We start from the raw sequence: 13,185 nt of genomic DNA, 5'->3' as shown, positions 1-13,185 counted from the left end.
AGTGTCTGCTAAGAATGTAAGTCTGAGCAGGGTCAGACCTGGTATCTGAACTCCACCCCCCATCCTAAGGAGAAGCCAGAACTGTTGGATACAAGTGTTCACCCCCACCACTCCAGTTCCGGGTGATTAACAGAAGCCAGGGGAGGGAACAGGAATTCAAGGCTCCTGAGTCAGAAGTTAACTATTTCCAATCTTCCCCTAGCTTGCCTAGGGCCAGAGGACTTTGCAATTGCTTTCCCTCAACCCCTTGGATTCCCTCACGGTTAGTACTGTATACTTAGGGAGGGTCAAAACTGGATGACACAACTTTCTAGTAGATGACACTGGGCAAGTCACAAAATTACTAATGTAGGTTTTCCAGCTACATGGGGCCAATTCCACCCACCCATGGGACTTTTGGAGGATTAAAGGAGCTTATTACATCAAGTAAGAAGTGTGGTTCTGGAATGCAGTAAACTCTCAAGAAGTGGCCCCAGGGGTGGCACTCGCCACCACGCCTGACAAACTGAGTTTGCTCCCTGGATCCCACTCGGAAGGAGAGAACTAACTCTTGTGCGTTTCCCTCGCACACGAATACAAGACAAAAATATAAACGTAACAGAAATAAGAGATGGCATTTCGGGTGACAGCTTTTGAACCTTTTCTAACCAAGTTCCTCCGCCCAAATCAATGAAGTGAGGAGGGGTAAGGATCAAAACAGGTCTTCTGGTCTGAGGAAGGCCAGGGAGGAGGAGATGGGGTGTGGGGGATGGGGACTCAGCATCTTGGCTCAGGAGGACTTCCATGAGGCTATGACAGTGCCCAGGCAGCTGGCCCGCCTTTCCCTAACATCACCTTGCTATCTTTGCTCAGGCTCAGACGCTCCTAAACAGCTCTCGAATGTGCTCCTGCCTTACATTCTATGGCCCAGCCATATGGAATGTATTTAAAATCCTAGAGCCCACATGTTCACCTGCCATCTTTCATATCCAGCACTCTGTTTCTCCGTCTCTAGTTAAGACATCACTTCCTATGGTATTCCCTTCTAAGTCTCCATTCCTACCCCACCTCAATACTAACTCTGCCTGACGCTTCACTTTCCAAAGTGGCCTTTGGAGCTTGGGGCTGTTGTGCATTTATTCACTAATGTATCCCCAGCACTCAGAACAGTACCTGGCACATACCTGTAACCACGGCGCTAAAGAGGCTAAGTAAAGAGACTCATGATCCGGAGGCTAGCCTCGACTACCTAGTGAAAGCCTGTCTAAAGTGGGGTGGGGTGTTGGGGTGGGTGCTGAACTGAGGATTAGCCATTGAGCTTGCTTGGTGATTGACCTGTGTGTTTTTCTAACTCCGGGAGCTCGCAAGAAGCCATGAATCTTGCTCACCTCCGAGTATCTCTCACCAAGTACATGTGCAGCATCTGTGAGCTGAATGACCATTTCAACTTGGCTTTAGATCTCAGACACTGCTTCTGTAGTGAGGGGGGAACTCAATTTGACCAGGAGGCAAAAGGAGAAAGCTGTTGCCCTCCTACTCTGGTCAGGATAAAAATTTCTGCCCAGAAAGTCATAGCCTGTCATACTTTGTGGTGGTGTGAATGAAAATGGCTCCCATAGGCTCATATTTGAATGTCTGGTGCATCTTTTTTCTTTAAGACAAGGTTTCACTATGTAGCTCATGCTGGCCTTGAACTCAAGATCCTCCTGCCTTTGCCTGCTATACTGGAATGACAGCCCATGCATCACTGTTTCCAGTTTATATGAATGTCCCTGTTTGTTTCTTATTACATTCTTTAAAGATTTATTTATTTTTATGAGTACACTGCAGGTGTCTTCAGATACACACCAGAAGAGGGCATCAGATGTATGTGAGCCACCATGTGGTTGCTGAGATTTGAACTCAGGACCTCTGGAACAGCAGTCAGTGCTCTTAAAGGCTGAGCCATCTCTCCAGCCCTCTTATTACATTTTTATTTAGTTTATATGCGTGTGAGCATCATAGCTTATGCACATACATTCAAGAAGTCAGGTGACAACTTAACACAAGTTAGTTCTCACATTCTGCCATGTGGGTTCCAGGGACTGAAGTCAGGTTTGGCAGTGTCTTTATCTGCTGAGCCCATTTGTCTTTTGAGACAAGGTCTTATAGATCCATTAGTTCCCAAATACTGGGGTCACAGGGGTCATAGGAAGAGTAATGCACACCTCACTATGATTCATATCTAAAATTCTTTTCTAAAGGCTTTTTTTGTTGCTATTTTTTAAATTTATTTATTATATATAAGTACACTATAGCTGTCTTCAGACACAGCAGAAGAGGGCATCAGATTCCATTACAGATGGTTGTGAGCCACCATGTGGTTGCTGGGCATTGAACTTAGGACCTCTGGAAGAGCAGTCATCTCTCCAGCCCCATATGTAAAATTCTAATGTAGATAAATTTGTCTACAATATCAGAAGCCAGAATAGTAGTTATCTTGAGAGAAGGATGCTGGGAGGCAAGGGTCACTAAGTTATTGGTGACACCAGTAGTCTGTATGCTAGCACGTGGGCATTTTAAGCTGGTGATGCATCAGTAAGCTAGTTACTTTGGTACTTATCCCAACAGAGTTAATTCTTTTCTTAAAATCAAATTTATTTAGTTAGTTATGGCAGGGGAGGAGAGAAAGGCATTTGACCTGGTGTGTGTGTGGAGGTCAGAGGAAACCTGCAGGAATGGTTATCTCCTTCACCATGTGGGTCCCAGGGATCAAATTCAGGTCACTGGGCTAGGTGACAAGGGCCTTAACATGCTGCCATCTTGCCAGCCCTCCACATTACGTTACTCAAGTCTCTGGACGGAAGCCTCACTGATCTTGGCAGGGGAGGCCCTCTCCCTTCCTATCCCGCCATCCCCCAAATGTTCTTTAAAACCCTTTAGCTTCTGGCATTAGTCAGTCACTGTCCATCCTAAGATACCTTGCTGATGCAGCAGAGGTGAGAACACCCATTCTGGGTAACCTAGGAACGAAGTGTTAGGAGGTGACTAGAGGTTTGAGACCAGCTCCCCCGGCTCCCCCAACACAATGGGGAGTTATATAGGAGCAGAGGAGTCTTCGGCAACCAGGCCTCCCCTCTGCTGAGGGAGGAAGGCAGCTGGCTGGGCTCCAAACCCCAGTTCCCTACCATTCATTCCTCTGAGGCAGATTTATGGGGCACTATAGAATCAATCCCCTTGGGCTATGGAGGCAGACAACTAGGTTCTGCATCCTGGACTTACTGCCAACTGCCCCTGACTCCATTTTACATGGAAGGAAAGGTACTAGCACCTGCTTTGCAAGGGATTAAAATATAGCTCCCGCCAGTCTGTAAACTTCCCAAAGGCGGGCACTTCGTTTAGTTCACATGCCCCCAAAACACGCAGATATCAATTACACACTGACTGAGAGAATGAAGCAACTCTAAACTAAGGATGGATTTTTACATCAAAAGCTGAGCTAAACACAACCATTTTGAAACTAAGTCAGGCTCAGCCAAGTTCACTAATGAGCTCAGGGCTGCCATTAGCTTTCAAACTTACCCAAAGGCTTCCTAAGAGTTGGCTGATAGAGTGACAGTCAATAGCTGCTTGTCTCAATTGCTCCAATGTCGAGGATGGGTAAGTGTGGGGATAATCTTTTTTGCACACTGGGAAAAAATTGTCTTTGTCTTTTTTTTTTTTTTTTTAAGATTTATTTCATCTATATGAGTACACTGTCGCTGTCTTCAGACACACCAGAAGAGGACATCGGATCCCCATTACAGATAGTTGTGAACCACCAAGTGGATTCTGGGAATTGACCTCAGGACCTTGGGAAGAGCAGCAACCTCTCCAGCCCGAGTCTTTGTCTTATTCAAATGCTGATTTCTGAACCCCCAGAAGGCACAGATCTGATTAAGGGCTGGATTTGGGTATCTAAGCTTCTCCTGCCTCACTGTTTTGTAAATATCTCCATCACCTTCTGACTGGCCAGTTAAAGAGCTGAACAGCCAATAGTTGGCTGGAGAGTTAAGGTGGGACTCCAAGGCTGAAAAAGAGGACCTAGGATAGGAAGCAGAGGCAAAGTTCAGCCGAACATGATGAAGAGGCGGGTGACTTCTGCTGGAAGCTACATTTACTCATTTTGTTTTGCTTGCAGCAGGTTCCAGGACAAGACTGAGATCGACAGGTAACATAGGCCAGGCCAGCATTGTTGGATTAGAATAGCTGAGAATCTGCCCAGCTATAGTGCCCAAAGCTTTTAATAAATATAGTCAGTCTCTGTGTCCTTACTTGGGTTATAGGTAAGTTGGCTGTGGTCTATCACTTCTTAAAAAAAAAAAACGGTACTCACAAAAACAAAAACAAAACAAAACAACAACAACAAAAAAAAGGTACTCACACCTCACAAGTTCCCATCGACCACTTACTTTTTGTTTGTGCTCTCAGATCATACTTGAAGGGCCAGGAATCCCCCATGGGAGGGGTCAGAATAGAGGAATAGTTCTGTTCTCCTTCCTTCAAGATTAACTTCTCCAGCAAAAGCCCTACAATCAGGACCCTTATAGACTGTTGTGCTTCCCTGTGGAGAAATGTTTCTGATAAATCTTACAATGGAAACATCTGACTATCTGGGCATGGTGGTGCTCACCTTTCTCCATAGCACTCAGGAGGCAGAGACGGGCAGATCTCTGCGAGTTCAAGGCCAGCCTGGTCTACATAATAGTGAATTCTAAGCCAGGCAGGGTTGCATAGCAAGACCATGTCTCAAACAAATAGCCAAACGACTAAGAGCTCACCGGAGTGGGGACCGTGACTGCTGGCTCTGAGACCCAAGACCCAGCATTCCAGTTCTTCCTTCCACACAACATGGGGGTCAAAAATTTACAGTCAAATCCTAGCTGGACACTACATAATGAATGTGGTAAAAATCATAGCTGCTGGAGTTTCTTTTGTGAAATGGCTTGACAAGATGGGTATGGGAGGCAGAAGCAGGCAAATCTCTTGTGAGTCCAAGGCCAGCCTGATCTACATAGTTCTAGGCTAGCCAGGGCTACATAATAAGACCCTATCTTTAAAAAGGGGGCTGGGAGTAGGGGTTAAAAAAAAATGGGCTGACCTTCACAAGGGAGTCTTGATTTCTTCCAATGGACTTACTGAGCAAGCACCAGGAAGTAAAAGTTCTATCCCAGAGCCTCAAAGATGTTTATGAACTATTAAACAAATTAAAGCCAGGAAGCTGAGCCTTTGTATCTCCATCTTTAAAACTTCTGGCAGGGTTTGGCTATGGGGTTTCTCAAGTTCCACCTCTGAGATTAAGACCTCAAAGTATTTAATATTCACCTTACCCGCTTCAAGGGAATGTTAAGAGGGTAGAGCAAGCTCAGAGTTGTAGAAGGGCTTTGAAGAGAAAGGCACACACTCACAAACAAGGTGCTAATTATACCTGATCATTTCTTTGAGCTCAACTTCATAGCCGCTTGTAATATTCATAACCCAGGGGCAAGGAGGGAGAGGGTTGTAATATGGAAAATGTTGTTTGTTTGGCCAAACTTGGGGGTTTGTATGTACTTGCAGGATAAGCCTTTCAACCTTGTCAGATCTGGGGACACCGATACTTCAAGAATGGGTAGTTAACAGTGCAGCAGCAAAGAAGAAATGTAGCAGCATTTGAAGACCAGGAGGAAAAATACTGGGGAATGACACCTGCATATTTTTGTGGTTGTTGGGGGAAGTTTCATTTATTTAAGTTTTTAAAGTTTAGTTTTACAGTGCTAAGAATCAAACCCAAGGCGCCACTGAGCTATAGCGGCAGCTTCATTTACGTATATTTACATATATTTAAAGAGACAACCTCTTGGGCTGGAGAGAGGGCTCAGTGGTTAAGAGCACTAGTTGCTCTTGCAGAGGACCTGGGTTCAGTTCCCAGCACTCCTATCAGGAGGCTTACAACCTCTATACCTTCAGTACCAGAGAACTGAAACCCTTTTCTGGCTTTTGCAGGCACACATGTGGTGCACATGCATGTATGCAGGAGCTCACAAATACATACACACTCACACACACTCTCTCTCATATACACTTGGGCTAGTGAGCTGAGCAAGCCTGAAAACTTGAGTTCATTATCAGAAACCACAGAGGGAAGAGAAAACAGACTACTGAATGCACTCTGGCCACAAATAATAAACATTGTCATTGGGTGTTTTTTTGCTTGTTTTGTTTTTTAGATAAAAGGTCTCGCTATGTTGCCCTGGCTGGCCTAGATCATCTTCCTGTGCCTCCTGATAGGATTTAAAGGCATGCAGCACCACACCAAACTCAGTTATTTATTTATTTTAAGATTTTGCTATAGTCTCTATGTTGAACTGAAATTCCTTGGGCCAAGAGATCCTGTCTCAGTCTCTGAAGGAGCTGGGACTCTAAGCACACCATCTAGCTTGTCAAGTCTCAACTTACCAGCACTAAGGGGGCTGGAAACTTGCTTTCACTTAAGACCAAAGTGACTTCCGAAGTCCAGGGAAGCCTGCTCAAGAGTAAGTACTGAGAATCACGAAGTGCCAAACACATTAGCCCTCTCTCTATTTTATTAACCAGGTACATTCTTAGCACAAGCCTACCATTTTCACAATCATAAACCAGACATTGGAGAGAGCAGAGTTTCCTGGGGGGGGGGGGGGGGGTTAAAGTTTGTGATATCACCCGGAAGCTCAGTTCAACTCAACCATGTAATCAAAACCCTGATCAGCAACCTCAAGCCAAGTGAAGTGCCGGCTAATCTGATACTTTTTGCTTCAGCAAGGAAGATAAGACACCCACAACTCAAAGCCATACCTGCTCTCCTGATTCCGCAGAGGATGTGGGGGCGGGGGCAGGGGGGTGGATTTGGCAGAGATCTGGTCAGCCATAGGGCTTCCTCAGGGAGCCTGAATTGGATTTGGGGCCCTGGCCAAGTTAACATTTTTACAGGTTGGCTCAGTTGCAGTTTGTTAGCCCGCCAGTAATAAACCCATGTGCAAGAATTTAAAGTTTATGAGGCATGGCCTCTTAATGCCTGGGCTCCGGCTCCCTACAGCCAAGCCTTTAAGGAACCTAGCCTAGCCTGGGTGTTAATTGTTTTGTCAATCTGCAGAGTTATTTGAGAGAAGTGGATTTTTTTTTCTTTTTGTTTGTTTGTTTTGTTTTGTTTTGGAGTTCTACAGACACAAGGATCTCACTTTTCTTTTGGAGAAACAAGGGAGAGCCATTCTGCCTCTCTGCGTGGACACCCCCATATTCAAAGCTGTGGACTTGCGAACCTGCGGTGAGAAGCACTAAAAAAATGCTAGGTGGCAAATGTTTTCTGGAAGTCAGCTGAAACTACAGATCCCCTCCCAAGTTCTCTGGAATTTTACTCAAGGATCCCGAGTTACTCCTGGTTTAACGACTTCGGTTTAATCTACCGAGAAATCCCCACTGTCCTCTCTAGTCAAGAGCCCGCCAACCAAGCTGATAGATGCCCGGAGTCTCATGACACACTGGTTCTCAGCACCAAAATGACCCTCCACTTTCAACTTTTTGAACTTGAGTGGAGAAAATCGCAACAGAAAGATCAAAATGTGCTTTGATCGCTTCGGCTTGGGACACAAACTGCCCTTCCCTTCCCCTGCCACTCAAGTGATCTAACATCCTAGTTCCAAGACGGTTGAAGTGAGGGACCTAGTGTCCCAGTGCATGATGCCCTCCGCCCAGGTGTGCCAGGCCAGTCGCAGGCAGGCAGCAGGGGCGCAGGCCCTCCGGGAATGGCAGGGTTAAGAGTGCATTCCAGCTGCCCGGGAAGAAGGGGGGCGGGGAGGGCAGCCTGGAGAAGAGAAACAGACCCGGTCTGTCTGTCGGAGACACAAAGCACGGTTCACAAAGGGGGCCAGAGAAGGGGCGAAGGGGGCTGCTCCGGGCACGGTTCATCCCCACACCTGCGCGGGGGTTGCGGGAGGAATGTGCATTGCGCATTCCTCCGCTGTGATCGGGGCGGGAGAGTTTTCCACGTCGGGGCTGGGTGAGGGGCTCAGCCGGGGGGCACTAAGAGGTCAAGACAAGCAGCAGCAGCAGCAGCAGGGAGGCAGAGAGGAGCTGGACCTTAGTAGACGCACCGCTGCGCAGTCCTCTCGCCCCATCCCAGGTCGGGAGCCACTTTCTGCGCCTCCCGGGGTTGTGAGGTGGCTCCAGACATCCCAACTCTGGTCTAGACAACCCTCCGATGGGCCACAGAAAAGCAAACCACGTGCGGTCTTCCGCACTGTGGTTCCATCCAGGCTGGCTCCGGGAGGGTCTTACCTTTCTCCAGCGCTTGGCTCGGCTCCAGGTCAGTTCCTCCCACCTCCAAGGTCACTCCAGCCTCCCGGATGAAGCCCTCCGGGTAGGGCTGGGAGACCACTCTGCATAGCCAGCAAACCTGAGTGTGAGGAAAGAAGGGTTAAGGAGGAGGCTGAGTCACAAGCGTGCTTGGTTCTGTACAACCATCCTTGGGAGTCCTCGGTGGGTCTCCGGGACAACCCCAAAGATTGGCCCCAAGGAGCACAGCCCTGAGACTCCCCCGACGCCCTCAGCATGAGAACCCCACCCGCCCTCCAGGAAGCAAACTGGGTCAGAACCATTGGCAAAGAACTGTGGTACCTGGAGCAGGAGGAGCAGGAGGACCAGAGGTCCGCTAAGAAGCTTCATGACTGAAGGGAAGTGAGGACGCTGCCTTGACCCTAACAAGGCGCTCTGCTAAGCTCCGGATGTAGCTTTGAGCAACGCTGATCGCTAGAGCCCGCGGGAGGAGGCCAGGTGCGCTCAGGTAGCTGCTGATTGGCCGAACGTCACAAGGCCCCGCCCCCTCGCAGGTGGGGTCGAGACCAGCTTGCCGAAGGCGCTCCCGAAGCCCCTAATGGTCCTCCCTAGTGCCCTCCGTCCTCCCTGTTCTTCTGGAACTACTTCTGAAAGGTACCCCGTGGCTCACAGTTTCTGGCTTCAGTGGAAAGTAATATAACAAAACAAAACCCCCAGTCCACTCCACCTCAGCCTCTGCAGCACGGGAAGACAAATATTCCATTGCTGGCAGCTACAACGGAAAAAAAGTGGGGACGCATCTGAAACCCGACAAAAAACAGAGGCTCCCCATTCATGCTGCCGGAGGCGCTGTGTTCAAAGCTTTGATGGAGGCAGGGCGTGTCTTTGCCACTTTCTCCACCTCCCACACTATCCCGGGGGAAGCACTGGGGTTTTAAAAGTGGCATCGAGGTCTCCAAGGACTGCGGTACGCGATCTGATAATACGTTTGAGAGAATAGTTACTTCCGTTTGCAGCAGAACAAATGGAAGGAAGCTAGTCCAGAAAGCCCCAGGGTTTGAAAGCCACGGTAACACACTGCACACACATGGAGGTCAAAGGACGACCTCGTGGAGTTGGTTCTTTCCTTCCACCTTTAAATGGGCTCTGGGATTGAACTCGGTCGTCAGGATTGTGCCTTAACCTGCTAAGCCATCTCCTTTGCCCTTTTATTTGGTCTGTTTGTTTTTATGGGGGTTTTGTTTTGTTTTGAGGGTCTCATGTTGTAGTTTCAGGCTGGCCTTGAATTCATTGAAAACCTTTCATCTCAGTCTCCTAACTGCTGGGATTAAGGACATGACCCACAACGACCAGTTTAATAATGATGACGATTTTTTTTTTAAGTGTAAGGTATCTCAGGCTGGTCTTAAACTCAATATACACCTTCTACCTTCCTAGTACTAAGATTATAGACTTGCATCCCCATGCCTGGTGGTTAATGGGAATTGAACCCTGGACTTCATGTATGCTAGACAACCTATCAACTGAAGTATAACACTAGTCCCAATAATGGCAGTTTTAAATGTAGCTTTTTATTGCCCTGAGATACTTTACATATTACACACATATACTTCTTTAAACAGCTGCTGTGTAGTGCTTGTCCCTTGGAAGACAGCTCTCCTGGTGAGCTAGAACGTGTTCCTCTATGTTGTTCTTTTGACTATATTGGACCCAGGAGGTACACAGGAGAAACACAAGTCCCTGGGAAGGCATAGGGCTCCAACTGCCCCACTCCATGTGCCCTTTTCCTGTAAGGCAGCTCTGGGCAATGCTGGAGGTTGAACACAAGACCCTGAACTTGTTAGGCAAGTGCTCTACTGCTGAGCTGCAGCCTCAGCCCTGGTGAGATGAGCTTTCTGAACCAACGTATCTTTTTCTTTTGTGCCCTCATTCTCTGAGTGCTCCCCATCTTCCATTGCTCAGGAGAGAACCCCAGGATGATGCTTCTTCTTTCCCCTCCTGCATTCTTCATCTAGCCCAGCTTTAAAGGTTTATTTATAGGGGTTTGGTTTGGTTTGCCTTCAAGTATTAACCTGAACCTACCTGTTCTTCCTACCCAAGTCTGGCTGAGCAGTGGAACCTATGATGTAATCAGGCAAGCACTGGCTCTACTTGTTTTACTGGGTGGGATCTAGACTTGGGTCCCATCTCGTACTGAGACATAACCTAAGCACTGGATGAGGAGGCAAGATGGTTGAGGCAAGTTCAAGGACAGCTTACACTACATAGTGAGCCTTTGTTTCAAATAAAGGTGGGTAGACTAGAAGAGACAGCTCAGTGGATAATGTGCTTCAGTAAGACCCAAGTTCAAGTCCCCAGATCCCATGTAACATCTGTAAGGATCTCCTATGGAGAGATGGAAGGAGGGTAGAAGGAAGCCAGCAGCCCAGCTAGCCCGCTTTACACAGTGTCAGACAACAGAGACCCAATCTCAAACTAGGTGAAAGATAGGACTGTTTCAGAGGTTGTCCTCAGGCCAGGCATGTGACCTCTACTCATACTCATGAACAGTCTCTCTCTGTCTCACACACACACACATACACAAACACAGAGGGAGAGGGGAGGAAGGGAGAGAGAGAAAGACAGAGACCTCGACTGAATTAGAATTAAACGAATATGTGTACTTGAGGATTAAGCAGATTAACGTGTTAAAAACGCTGAACTCAGTAGCTGGCACTGAGGTAGGGCCCAGTGTTGTGGGTATTCAGGCTCTAGGATGCGGCTCATTTAGCTTTCTCTGCCTTGCCAGCCAGGGAACTAACTGGCTAGCGTTCCCAGTTCCACAACTAAGAGAATGAGCAGTGTCAGAATCCTTCCATTTCACCGCAGCGGGTAGCCGGCATCTGCCATCTCTGGAATCTTCAGTGATCCGCGCAGTCCTAGCAGCTGAAGTTAGGAGGTGGCAACTTGCAGGAAAAGCCCAAGGCAGCTTCGTGGTCCAGCTCTCCTTCTGGGGACGCTTGCCGTATATTATAGGTGCCCGCCCGGGCTGCTCAATGGTCTAACCTAGAGTGGACAGGGTAGCTCGACCTATCCTCATCCCTCAAGTTCCCCCAGCGCCCGCCCGGAGCCAGACGAAATCATTAGGCAGACAGTTAAACACAAACGAGCCTCAGGATACAGGCCCTAATTAAGTAAACACTCGGCTGGAGAGCTGTGGAGCCGGCTCATTTCCGCCTCCTTCCAGGGCACTCAGCATTCCGGCGGGGGGCCGGGAGCAGAGCTGAGGAAACGACACTCAGCTCTTCGGCGAACCTGGACCACTACGCTGCCTTCTGTGCAGCCTCCCCAGCTGGTCATTCATCAATTCATTCATTTAACTAAATGAATCTCAGTCTTGAGTTTCAGTTAAAATTTACCTGATAGCCTGATCGTGAGTTCAAGGTCAGCATGGGACACACACACACACACACACACACACACACACACACACACACATTTCATACTCTTGTCTTGGAAAAACAAAACAGAACAGATGCCCAAAATTTGCCTCTTCCACCCATAGCCAGTGATTACCTAGCGTAGGTGATAGCCCAGCATCCTTCCTTCCAAACAGACTAAACCCTAAGGTGTAATTGCACCAGAGAGTTCCTTGTGCATCTGGCTGATGCTCTCTTTGGGACTAGGACTGTGCTCAACCTGTTGCCCTTCTTGATCCTGCTTCTCCCACTTAGTTACCAGTTCCTCCTGGGAGCAGTTACTGATGTGTCATGTTGGGAATGTGAATCCTTATTGGAATCCCATTGTGGGTGGAACAAGCTTGGAACTGAAGAAAGACCAAGAGTTTCTGTTTGGGGATGTTTCAGAAGCCTGACATGGTGTGATGAGGAGACTGTGGTTGTACGCTCCACCTCAGAGGACCTGTGTGGCTGGGGGTACACTCTGTCACCAAGGGAACACCCGGAGTCTAGCACCAGACAGTGGAAGGCTTGCTAAGGTTCCACCCTGGGCTTCTAGAGCCTTTACATCTCTATTAGTCAGTTTTCTGCCACAATAAGAAAATACCAGAGACATGCAAGTTAGAAAGAGAAAGGTTTGTTTGGAGTTTTGGAGGTTCCAGTCCACAGCTGAGAGACCCCCAAAGTGTTGGGCCTGTGATAGGCATCATATCATGGTAGACGTATACAGGAATGTAAAACTCAGTACCTCCTGGTAACCTTGGAAACAGAATGGAAGAGGAAGGGGCCCTGGTGCCCTGGAATGGAGAGACATTTTTCTTCAGTGGTGTAGCCACTAGGACATTTTAGTAAGTTGCTACTTAAGCACTTGCCAACAGCCCCACATCAATTCAGACACACGGGAAATCCGTGGACTAGGCAGAAAGAAGGGAGTGGGTAGGATTAAGAGGGAGTCAAAAAAATAATGGAGGGGGATGTAATCAAAATACAATACGTAAGATTGCTCCCAAATTAAATAACTTCAGGAAACAAAAGTCAAAGGGATGGTGAGATGGCTCAGCAGTCAAGAGCACCGTAGCTCTTGCAGGAGGACCCGGGTTCAGTTCTGAGCTGACAACATCTGAAACCAGTTCTAGAATTCGATGCCCCCTCTCTTGGCCTCCTCAGGGACCAGGAACACAAGTGGTGCACATACACACATGTGAACACACAAGTGGTGCACATACACACATGAGAACAAACATACACAGAAAAATAAAGTTTAAAATGATAAAAAGCCAAAACTCATTTGGGGCCAAAGAGATGGTTTGGGGTTGAGGTACACTCACTGCTTTTGCAGAGAAAATTTTAACTGTGTGTTCTGGGCACCCACATGGCTGCTTAACTCCAGTTCCAGGGAATCTGAGGCCCACTTCTGGCTTCTCTAGATGTGCTCAAAATGTACATGCAGACAAAATACTCA

General features: G+C 47.8%; 1 protein-coding gene across 2 annotated transcripts in view; it reads right to left on the bottom strand.

Moving 5' to 3' along the window:
• The window catches only part of CDH3 (cadherin 3), a gene marked incomplete at both ends in the record, with an annotated part of 42,476 nt that extends 33,800 nt beyond the window's left edge, over nt 1-8,676 (bottom strand). For both annotated transcript variants that reach the window (XM_080937299.1, XM_080937300.1), the window contains 2 exons: nt 8,290-8,407; nt 8,629-8,676. In XM_080937299.1, the coding sequence (XP_080793425.1) occupies nt 8,290-8,407; nt 8,629-8,676 (166 nt within the window). The remainder of the gene's footprint in view (nt 1-8,289; nt 8,408-8,628) is intronic.
• Nucleotides 8,677-13,185: the final 4,509 nt, after the last annotated feature.

Source organism: Micromys minutus (genome assembly GCF_963924665.1).
Source record: "Micromys minutus genome assembly, chromosome: 24".
Classification (NCBI taxonomy): Eukaryota; Metazoa; Chordata; class Mammalia; order Rodentia; family Muridae; genus Micromys; species Micromys minutus.
Note: the sequence above shows the minus strand (reverse complement) of the source record. Positions and strands in the feature narration are given on the sequence as shown.